This window comes from Bison bison, unplaced genomic scaffold (assembly GCF_000754665.1).
Source record: "Bison bison bison isolate TAMUID 2011002044 unplaced genomic scaffold, Bison_UMD1.0 scf7180017864531, whole genome shotgun sequence".
NCBI lineage: Eukaryota > Metazoa > Chordata > Mammalia > Artiodactyla > Bovidae > Bison > Bison bison.
In genome coordinates, this window is record NW_011495081.1 from 5,542,823 (window position 1) to 5,554,934 (window position 12,112).

At 37.4% G+C, this 12,112-nt stretch overlaps 1 protein-coding gene across 1 annotated transcript in view; it reads right to left on the reverse strand.

Moving 5' to 3' along the window:
- Positions 1-12,112, reverse strand: part of DCDC5 (doublecortin domain containing 5) — a 405,912-nt gene that overhangs the window by 198,408 nt on the left and 195,392 nt on the right. Inside the window, exons 10-11 of the mRNA XM_010831800.1 lie at positions 8,828-8,944; positions 6,071-6,189 (exon numbers count right to left, since the gene is read on the reverse strand). Coding sequence (XP_010830102.1) covers positions 6,071-6,189; positions 8,828-8,944 — 236 coding nt within the window. The remainder of the gene's footprint in view (positions 1-6,070; positions 6,190-8,827; positions 8,945-12,112) is intronic.

Here is a 12,112-nt window from a genome sequence, read left to right on the forward strand (position 1 = left end):
CAAGGCTGTATATTGTCACCCTGCTTATTTAACTTATATGCAGAGTACATCATGAGAAACACTGGGCTGGAGGAAGCACAAGCTGGAATCAAGATTGCCAGGAGAAATATCAATAACCTCAGATATGCAGAGGACACCACCCTTATGGCAGAAAGTGAAGAAGAACTGAAGAGCCTCTTGATAAAAGTGAAAGAAGAGAGTGAAAAAGTTGGCTTAAAGCTCAACATTCAGAAAACGAAGATCATGGCATCTGGTCCCATCACTTCATGGGAAATAGATGGGGAAACAGTGGAAACAGTGGCTGACTTTATTTTGGAGGGCTCCAAAATCACTGCAGATGGTGATTGCAGCTATGAAATTAAGATACTTGCTCCTTGGAAGAAAAGTTATGACCAACCTAGATAGCATATTGAAAAGCAGAGACATTACTTTGCCAACAAAGATCTGTCTAGTCAAGGCTATGGTTTTTCCAGTGGTCATGTATGGATGTGAGAGTTGAACTATAAAGAAAGCTGAGCGCTGAAGAATTGATGCTTTTCAACTGTGGTGTTGGAAAAATCTCTTGAGAGTCCTTTGGACTGCAAGGAGATCTGACAGTCCATCCTAAGGAGATTAGTCCTGGGTATTCATTGGAGGGACTGATGTTGAAGCTGAAATTCCAATACTTTGGCCACCTGATGCAGAGAGCTGACTCATTTGAAAAGACCCTGATGCTGGGAGGGATTGAGGGCAGGAGGAGAAGGGGACGACAGAAGATGAGGTGGTTGGATGGCATCACCGACACGATAGACATGGGTTTGGGTGGACTCCAGGAGCTGGTGATGGACAGTGAGGCCTGGCATGCTGTGGTTCATGGGGTCACAAAGAGTCGGACACAACTGAGTGACTGAACTGAACTGAACTTACTTCTTCAGTTCATATCTAGATGTCTTTTATTTCTTTTCCCTTTCTTATTATACTGGCTATAGTTTTCTATGCATTGCTGAATAGGTGAGAGTAGACAATCTTGCCTTGTTTTGACTTTAGGAGGAAGCACTAGTCTTTCATCATTAAATATGTCAGTTGTATGTTTTTTGTAGATGCCCTTTGTCATATTGACAAAGTTCCCTTCTATTCAGTTTTCTGAATAGAAAACTTTCTATTAGGAAGGGATTCTGACCTTTGTTAAAAGCTTTTCCTATATCAATTTGATGTTTGTGATTTTTTTTCCTTTTCAGTCTGCCAATTGAGTGATTTACATTGATTGATTTTCAACTTCATTCTCCTGGGATAAACACTGCTTGGTCATGATATATTGTCTTTTTTATTGTATTCAACTTGTTAAAATGTTAAGAATTTTTTGCATTTATGTTCACAAGGGATATTGGTCTATGATTCTCTTTTCCTATAATGTCTGTCTGATTTCTGCTTTCAGAATAATATTGGCCTCTTAGAATTAGCTAGGAAGTATTCCCTCTTCTATTTTCTATGTAAGGAAATGGAGACTTGACATATTTGAAAGAATTCCCAAGTGAAGCTAGGGAAATCATCTGAATCTGAGGTTCTCTTTGTGGGAAAGTTTTTAACTAAAAATTTAATTTCTTTAAGAGATCCAGGACTATTCAGCTTACCTATTTCTTCTTGAGTAGACACTGGCAATTTGTGCCCTTGAAGAAATTGGTCTTTAATCATCTCAGTTCCCTGGTGGCTTAGAGGGTAAAGTGTCCGCCTGCAATGCGGGAGATCCGGGTTCAATCCCTGAGTTGGGAAGATCCCCTGGAGAAGGAAATGGCAACCCACTCCAGTACTCTTGCCTGGAAAATCCCATGGACGGAGGAGCCTGGGAGGCTAAAGTCCATGGGGTCGCAAAGAGTCAGACACGACTGAGTGACTTCACTTACTTTATTTTTGTTCAAAATATTCCATTATCTCTTTAATAACTGTGATATCACCTCTCTCATTCCTGATATTGGTAATTTGTGTCCTATTCCTTAATTTCCTGAGTAGTCTGGCTAGAGGTTTATCAGTTTCTTTGATCTTTGAAAAAAAAAAAAAACAGCTTTTGATTTTGTTGATTTTTCTCTTTTTTTCCTATTTTCTATTTCATTGATTTCTACTCTAACTTTTATTATTTTCTGTCTTCTGATTACTTTGAGTTCGATTTGCTCTTCTTACTCTAGCTTCTCCAAATGGGAGCTGAGGTCACTGATTTGCTGTCTTTCTTCTTAGCTCAGTTGGTAAAGAATCCGCCTGTAATGCAGAAGACCCTGGTTTGATTCCTGGGTTGGGAAGATCTGCTGGAGAAGGGATAGGCTACACACTCCAGTATTCTTGGGCTTTCCTTGTGGACCAGATGAAAAAGAATCTGCCTGAAATGCAGAAGACCTGGGTTCGATCCCTGGGTTGGGAAGATCCCCTGGAAAAGGGAAATACTACCCACTCCAGTATTCTGGCCTGGAGAATTCCATGGACATTTTAGTCCATGGGTCACAAAGAGTTGGACACAACTGAGCAACTTTCACTTTTACTTCTTTCCTTATACAGGTATTTACAGAAATTTCCATCTAAGAACTTCTTGGGCAGCATCCCACAGTTTTTAATATGTGTATTTTCATTTTCATTCAGTTCAAAAATACTTGCTAATTTCCATTTTGATTTCTTCTTTGGTTCTTGGGTCATTTAGAAATGTGTTACTTATGTCCAGATACTTGGGGGTTTTCCAGAAAGCTTTCTGCTATTTTTTTTTTTTTAAGTATGGCTGATTTACAGTGTTACGTTAACTTCTGATGTACAGCAAAGTGATTCAGTTATACATACACATATACTTTCTTTTTTATGTTCTTTTCTATTATGGCTTATCACAGGATATTAAATAAATTTCCCTGTGCTATACAGTATGACCTTGTTGTGAAATCTGTCTGATTTCTAGTGTAATTCTATTATGGCCAGAGAATCTTTTTTATAATATTTAAATTCTGTTAAATGTATTGAGATTTGTTTTATAGCTAGAATATACTCCATTTGATTTAATATACTGTTCCTTTAAATGAATATGTCTTTTGCTGTTCTTGGGTATGTTCTATAAATATCAGTTAGGTCAAGTTGATTGACAGTGTTGTTCTAGTCTTTTGTATCCTCACAGTTTCCTCCTCACATGTTCTATTGATATTGAAATAGGATATTGTTTAACTTATAGGACATCCTTAACTTATCCGTCTACTTTCAGTTGATATCATTGTTGTTATTTAGTTGCTAAGTCATATCTGACTCTTTTGTGATCCATGGACTGTAGCCTGCCAGGTTCCTCTGTCCATGGGATTTCTCAGGCAAGAATATTGGAGTGGGTTGCCATTTCTTTTCCCAGAGGATCTTCCTGACCCAGAGATTGAACCTGCATCTCCTGCATTACAGGTGGATTCTTACTGCTGAGCCACTGGATATCATACCACTTGAGAAATACAGTATGAGAATCTTTCTTCCATTTTTCCTATTGGTATTTGTACCATTAACTTCATATATTTTGCATCTACATATTTTTCTCTCCATAATATATTATTTTTTGCTGTAAACAAAAAATTATATTTTAAAGAGACTTAAATAAGAAATGAGATCTTTATATTGTCTGTGTGGTTATTATTCCCAGTGCTCTTCATTTTCATCTGATACCAATATTCTTCTGCTTGAAGGAATTCTTTAAACAATGTTTGTTCTCTAGGTCTGCTGGTGATAAATTCTTTCAGTTTCTGACTAATATCTGAATTTTTATTTTGCCTTAATATTTAAAAAATATTAATAATTTCATTGGGAAATGATTTCTATATTGATAGGTTGGTTGTTTTGTTCTTTAAGCTTTTAAAGATATTCTTCCACTGTCTTCTCACTCTTATTGTTACCAACAAGAAATCTGCTGTCATTCTTATCTTTATTCCTTTTGTACGTAATATGCCTTTTCTGTGTACTCTTAAGATTTTTTCCCTTTATCACTAATTTTAAGGAATTTGATTATGATTTTTCTTGGTTCTTTTCTTAGTGTTTCTTATGCTTAAAATCTGTTGAACTTCTTGGATGTGTGGGTTGTAGTTTTCACAAAATTTTGAAATTTTTTGTCCTATATTTTTAGAAGACATCATTTTTTTCCAATATTTTTCTGTCCCCTGCTTCTTCCCTTCAGAGACTCTAATTATTCTGAGATTGGGCCATCTGAAGCTTTTCACAACCAACAGTGCTCTGTTCATTTTTCTTCAATCCATATTTTTTCCTCTCTGGTTTTCACTATGAATAGTTTCTTTTGGTATCTAAGTTCACTAAAGTTTTCTTCCACAATTTGCAAGAAATTGAGGAATTAGGCAAATTCCTAAATTTGTCTAATCTGCTATTAGACAAATTTAGCATATTTTTCAAGTCATACATTGAAGTTTTCATACCTAGAAATTTGATTTGAGTCTTTTCATATGTTCTATGTCTCTATTAACATGTTCAGTCTTTCCTCTAGCTACCTGAATATATGCAATACAATGATAACAACTGTTTTAATGACCTGTGTATTAATTCTATAATCTGTATCATTTCTAGGTCAGTTACAATTGACTGATTCTTCTCTTTATTATAACCTTGGACTAAGTGAGCTGAAGCATCTCTGGCTCCATGTCCCATGGTTTGCACTTGTTATTATTGCAACTTGATGCTTTGTGAGTTTCCAGTTTACAGCATTGATTCTGTCCCAGAAAACTTGTTAGCTACTCCATGTATAGCACCATATCAACCTGGGACTTGCTTTGGGTTTGTTTGCTTCTCCTTGGGAACTATGTGTTTAGGACTCTACCCACACTGGCCAGTTTGTGTGATAGCAAACTACTGTCCCTCTCTTCCTTCTGCTTGGGTGTTTCAATTACTGTACCCTACTCATTCTCTGAGGTATCTTGGTACAGTGAGTGCCAAGTACCACACTTGGGACTCACTGGCAATTGTATGATTGGATTTTGACCTACAGACTATATAGTTTGTGGCTAAGAGTGAGTTATAGATTATAGTTGGTTGACTTTGCATTCCTTCCCAATCACTTAGATATGACCTTGAGTAAGTGATTAAACTCTGTATTTCAATCTCCCAGCTGTAACGATAGTAATGCTACCTACCTTATCAAGTGTTGTTAAGTTTAAATGTAAAAATACAGCATAAATGAATTAAAATAGTGTCTGGCTCAGAATTTGTTTTTGTTGTTGTTAGAGTAAGTGTTACAGCTAGGATTTATACCTTGAAATCTGACTCTGTAGATCATGTTTTTTAACCACTGTGTAATATTCTAATACTTGTTGGACAGTATGCTTTGCATGTTAGAGAAAATTCCCCTTCTATATTTGTGGCTGAGCCAAACTTTCTCTGGTGCCTAAATGCCCTAGTTCTGGCTTTAGCCCTAAGCACATCCTAATCGTCTATCCAGCCAGAGTAGTTGGCTAATAGCTTTCTAAGTCTTGCAATACAATAGGACTTGTTTTTATCAACACTAGGTAAAATCAAAAGACAAATGAAATAGAAAACAGATTTAGGAAACAATATTTCCAAGTGGTTGGAGATAAATCACCTTTCTTCCTTACTGCTAATTTTTTCTTCTAAATCTATTTTTAATTTTATCCTCCAAATCAGAAAAAAAACAAACAAAAATGACACTTTTGGAGCCTTACTAGCCAGAATTTTTTTTGTCTCCTTGATTTTTCCTTCATTGTTCAATATTTCATATTCAGAAGATGGACAAAAGATTAGGAATACACATAACACATTAAATTCTTAAATTAATAACCAAAATAGATACAAAGAAATGAGTTCCAATAATTACAGAGTAAAGCAGCAGCTTGTCTACAACAGATATATACTGAAGGCAACTTTTCAGTTCTAAAAAATATCTAAGACACACTATCTAATTAAGTGGCATGTGTTTTCAAGCTTATTTTAGAAAAATTAATATTGATATTTTGAACACAAATTTAAAACATAGTGAATATTCCATCTAAGCCAGGAAGCATGATAATTTGACTGCTCAGGAATCTTGAAATTAACATTTCTTATTTTCAGGTACACAGCTCATAAACATTACCTTTTTTGTAGGACTAATTTGTATCCTTGTAGTGATGTTCCGTCAGTAGCCTTGACTCTGATTGGATGACCAATAGCTAGACAGCTTTGAGTTACTGCTTGGCTCAGGATCATTCCAGTCTTCCAATGAATAGAGAGGGGGGAGAAAGGTCTAAATAAGTTAAAAGAACCAGAAAATTCAACAATGTGTCACAAATAGTGAGGTCATTATGCCTGGATAAACTCGGATATTAACAGTTGCCGAAAGTGAAACACTACCCACAACTTAGCAGTCAGTGAGCCCTGCTCGGAATCAGTGATCTTCTGTTGGACAAGGGTGGCATTTTACAGTTCAGTGCAAAATAAAACAGACCCTGATATCTTCATTTATCCTTTTTTTCTGTGCATATTTCACAGTGTAGTGATTTGGGGTCCATTACGTGTCACTTGTTATAGTTATAACTACAGAGCTTACTAGAAATATGTATGCACAGAAAAAATAAATAAATAAAGGCAGTGAACTGAAAAGACTGAAACAAATCCTTAACCTCTGGTACCAATTTAAAGTTTTATTCTGGCTCTAAGTACCATGGGTTAAACATTTTAAGGTGGTTTATGAACTACTTTCATTTTAAATGTTACGATTCTCTGATAAGGAAGTTGATTGAGAACATTGCTTGAATGAACATTCAACAATTTTCTTACTTAGTAAATCGACACATTTTAAATAAGTGACAGCCATTGAGGAATTTATTTACACATATTGAGGATTTATGGCATAGAAACTTCTCTGTTTTAACAGGTAAACTAATTTATTTTGGGAAAAAAAAAGGATAGAACTTTAAATCTTAGAAGATTTTCAAAATTGTTTTCCTTTTAACATGCAACTTTTATTTCTCATGGTTTTGTTGTGTGAGAAAAAACTACACAATGACTTAGGGGAAAAAAGTATTTTTGTAAATTTTTGTTCTAATTAGCACTGAATGGAATCCTCATTTGAACATGTTTGTCTATAGAGAAAGGGAACTCCTTGGGGTCAGGAAAAAGAATCACTTTTAAGCACTTTCTGTATACCAGATAGTATGCTTCAACTTCAAACATATTTTCTCAATCGCCATAGCCACCGTGCTAGACAAATGGGACTAATGTCATTTTATATATAAGAAAACTGTGGGTCAGTGCAACTAAGTAACTTTCCCAAGGTCACAGAAATGATTCTAATTCTGACCTGTCTAACTCCAAAACTCATACTCTTTGCAGCAAGCATTTAAATTCTTTCAGGAAAATTTTTAGATAAGTACAAGATTTTTGATATCATGAAATTCTAGAAACAGATGCCACAGAATCCAACTGGTCCAACTCTGTTACCAGAAGACTAAAGCCCAGATATGGTATGTGACTTACTTGAGGTCACACTGGTATTCAGTGATCGTGCTAAAACTAAACTATTTCCATCCATGCTCAAAAATTGGTCAGATATAGAGAAGTATTTTATATTGAAATGCAGTAAAATGGCATAAGTTTTGAAGATAGATAGACCAAGAATCTTTCCTCTATCACCTACTGGCCTCAGTTTTTCAGCTGTATAATGAAAATTTGCATAATTTTTATGAGATTAAATGAGATAATAAATGTGTATACAATGTTTAACATATTTTAACAAAATGGCAATATTATTTCTAGATCAGAAATAAAATACAACATATTAATAAAAAGGACTAGTAGTTAAGAGAGTCTCCAGGTTGGAAGCAGATTTAAGAAATATATAATCTCATTCTGCCTTTGTCAATGAAGTGGATAATATTTTTTAGTATCTTTGTGTCTCACTCTAATTTTTGGTTTTAGCTCTCTGAAAAGCAAAATTAATAGTTAAGAGTAATTCAAAATTTCATTTGACAAAATAATTTCAATCTCTCCTACCCCCTAAACTAAGTAGCAACATACTTGCCTGAGTGACTCTGCACTCATTGAAAGAGAAGTCGCTCAGTCGTGTCTTACTCTTTGCGACTCCATGGACTGTAGCCCACCAGGCTCCTCAGTCCATGGAATTCTCCAGGCAAGAGTACTGGAGTGGGTTGCCATTTCCTTCTCCATGGAACTGCTAGGAAGAAGCAAAAATAGTCTACAGGGAGGAGACAAAGGGAGGCAGGACAAGGGTAGAAACAAGCTGCATCATCTCTTTCCAGTCATGAATATTTGGTGGCGATCATAAAATGTATTTCAATAGTAAAAGGGAAGGGGAGAGCAATTATATATTCTCAACTTAAATCTGATTCAATAATGTAAAAATAAAGTTTAAAAAAATAATGCCAAGACACAGGTTTTGTGTTAGGCATTGTTCACATTTTATACTCAGTGATTTCTTTTAAAACTAAGAGTTTTAAAATTAAAACTAAAACTAGAGTATGGTCTTACTCTATCACTATATCGTACTGATTGACCAGGCTCTGTGACCCTCAACAATAAAGACTAAGGAGTGGAAGCAAATGATATTCAGACAAATCTCCTGAAAATGGTGAGTCTGTGGACTATAGCAAAGCTCTACGGTAGTTTAAATAACATTCTGGAGTACTACCTACTCAGCCCATCTAAAAGTGAGTTGAACGTTCACATCAGCATCCTCTCCACTAGACAAAGATGAGATCACAGATTCACAGCAGTCAACAACTGCAGCGCTTTCAGTTGCAAGTTTACATGAGGGAGAGTGTCAGGAAATGGAGCAGCAAAGTGAGCCCGTGAGCCCAGGAAGTGACAAGAGAGAGCAGACATTCGTGGGTACCTTTGTGATCAGCCATAGGGTTGATGGCCTTATCTGGCTCCCACTGCTCTCTTTACTGCTTGAGAAACTCCACTTTATGACGGAAACAGAGGCATGAAGGACAATATTGGGGTCCACCTACACCATGAAAAGAAACAGGTTTTTAACTTATAGCTGAAAGTCAAACTTCCTCAGCACAGTTACCCAAAATAGATTAATCTTGAACATGTTCGTCATTGAGAAGGTCTCTTTTGAAACAGTACTGCCCAATCCCACTTACTCAATTAAATTAATATTTGTTGAACACCAGCTCTGATACAAAAGGCCGTGGACTGTGTGATATGGAATATTATAAAGTGTTTTCCTGCCCTAAATAAATTTACATACATAGAGACAATAACACACACACGGGCACACATGCACACACGTGCACAATTTCATGTTAAGCTCCATTTGGATGATTAAATACTGCTATAGGATGCAACGGAGAAGGCAAGGGCACCCCACTCCAGTACTCTTGCCTGGAAAATCCCACGGATGGAGGAGCCTGGTAGGCTGCAGTCCATGGGGTCGCTAGGAATCAGACACGACTGAGTGACTTCACTTTCACTTTTCACTTTCATGCATTGGAGAAGGAAATGGCAACCCACTCCAGTGTTCTTGCCTTGAGAATCCCAGGGACGGCGGAGCCTGATGGGCTGCCGTCTATGGGGTCGAACAGAGTCGGACACGACTGAAGCGACTTAGCAGCAGCATAGGATGCAAAGAACGGTAGCCTCATTTCTACAGGAGCAAGAAAAAGTGAAACATCTTGAAAGAGATAACATCTGGACCAGGTCTTGAAGGATGGAAGCAGTTTGACAAGAATAATGAAGGAAAAAAAGCATTCCAAGCAAAAGCAATTAGTATAATCAATATCTTAGGATTTAACGGAAGACTCAAAAGTTAAATTTGGCCAAACTTAGAAGGGGTCAAGTGTAATGCTATGGAACTAGCTGTCAGTGGGGTTTTCTAGGAGGAGTGACTATAACAGAAGATTTTACAAAGGTTGATCTGGCAAATGCAAACATAATGGATTGCAATAAGAAGAGATCAAAGGCAAGAACAGTTGAGAGTTTGTGCAACTTCTTAAGAATTAAGGGATAGGAGCAGCGCTAGTGATAAAGAACCCGCCTGCCAATGCAGGAGACGTAAGAGATGTGGATTAGATTCCTGGCTTGGGAAGATCCCTGCAGAAGGAAATGGCAACCCACTCCAGTATTTTTGCCTAGAGAATCTCATGGACATGGAAGCCTGGTGGGCTGCAGTCCATGGGGTCTAAAAGAGACAAACACGACGGAAGCGATTAGCATGTTGAGATTTCAGTGATTGTTGCCGGAACGGATGGGAGAGGGTCAACTGGGGAGACACTGCCTCTGTGTCCCATGTGTTTATAAGACGACAAACACCAAAAGTATTGTGCACCTTCTAACATTTCTCACTTAGACTTGATTATCAGTTTAAATGAACAGTCATTCGTGTCATCTGTCACAATTCTACTTCTTCATATTTGTTGCTGCTGTTGTTCAGTCACTCAGTCCTGTTCGTCTCTGTGCGACCCCACAGACTGCAGCACACCAGGTTTTCCTGTCTTTCACCATCTCCCGGAGCTTGCTCAAACTCATGTCCATTGAGTCACTGATGCCATGCAATCATCTCATCCTCTGTTGTCCCCTTCTCCTCCTGCCTTCAATCTTTCCCAGCATCAGGGTCTTTTCCGATGAGTCAGTTCATCGCATCAGGTGGCCAAAGTACTGGAGCTTCAGCTTCAGCATTAGCCCATTCAATGAATATTCAGGACTGATTTTCTTTAGGATTGACTGGTCTGATCTCCTTGCAGTCCAAAAAACTCTCAGGAGTCTTCTCCAACACCACAGTTCAAAAACATCAATTCTTTGGTGCTCAGTCTTCTTCATGGTCCAACTCTCATATCCATATATGACTACTGGAAAAACCATAACTTTGATTATATGGACCTTTGTCAGCAAAGTAATGTCTCTGCTTTTTTGTTGTTGTTGTTGTTGTTATTTATTTATTTTATTTTATTTTTTAACTTTACAATATTGTATTGGTTTTGCCATATATCAACATAAATCCGCCACAGGTAGACACATGTTCCCCATCCTGAACCCTCCTCCCTCCTTCCTCCCCGTACCATCCCTCTGGGTCGTCCCAGTGCACCAGCCCCAAGCATCCAGTATCCTGCATCGAACCTGGACATTGAAAAGAATACATTTGAATCAGTTCTAATGAGGTGGATGAAACTGGAGCCTATTATACAGAGTGAAGTAAGCCAGAAAGAAAAACACCAATACAGTATGTCTCTGCTTTTTAATATGCTGTCTAGATTAGTCATAGCTTTTCTTCCAAGGAGCAAGCATCTTTTAATTACATGCTGAGTCACCATCTGCAGTGATTTTGGAGCCCAAGAAAATAAAGTTTGTTTCCCTATCTATTTTCCATGAAGTGATGGGACCAAAGGCCATGATCTTAGTTTTTTGAATGTTGAGTTTTAAATTAGCTTTTTCATTCTCCTCTTTCACTTTTAGTTAGAAGCTCTTTATTTCCACTTTACTTCCTGCCATAAGGGTGGTGTCATCTGCATATCTGAGCTTATTGATGTTTATCCCAGCAATCTTGATTCCAGCTTGTGCTTCATCCAGTCCAGCATTTCACATGACATACTATGCATATAAGTTAGATAAGCAGGGTGACAATATACAGCCTTGACGTACTCTTTTACCAATTTTGAACCAGTCTGTTGTTCCATGTTCCATATCTTGTTCTAACTGTTGCTTCTTGACCTGCATACAGATTTCTCAGGAGGCAGATAAGGTGATCTAGTATTCCCAACTCTAAGAATTTCCCACAGTTTGTTGTGATCCACACAGTCAAATGCTTCAGTGTAGTCAATGAAGCAGAAGTAGATATTTTTCTGGCATCCTCTTACTTTTTCTATGATCCAGTGGATGTCGGCAATTTGATCTCTGGTTCCTCTGCCTTTTCTAAAACCAGCTTGAACATCTGGAAGTTCTTGGTTCACGTACTGTTGAAGCACAGCTAGGAGAATATTTAGCATTACTTTGCTAGCATGTGAGATGAGTGCAATTGTGTGGTAGTTTGAACATTCTTTGGCCTTGCCTTTCTTTGGGATTGGAATGAAAACTGACCTTTTCCAGTCCTGTGGCCACTGCTGAGTTTTCCAAAATTTCTGGCATATTGAATGCAGTACTTTCACAGCATCATCTTTTAGGATCTGAAATAGCT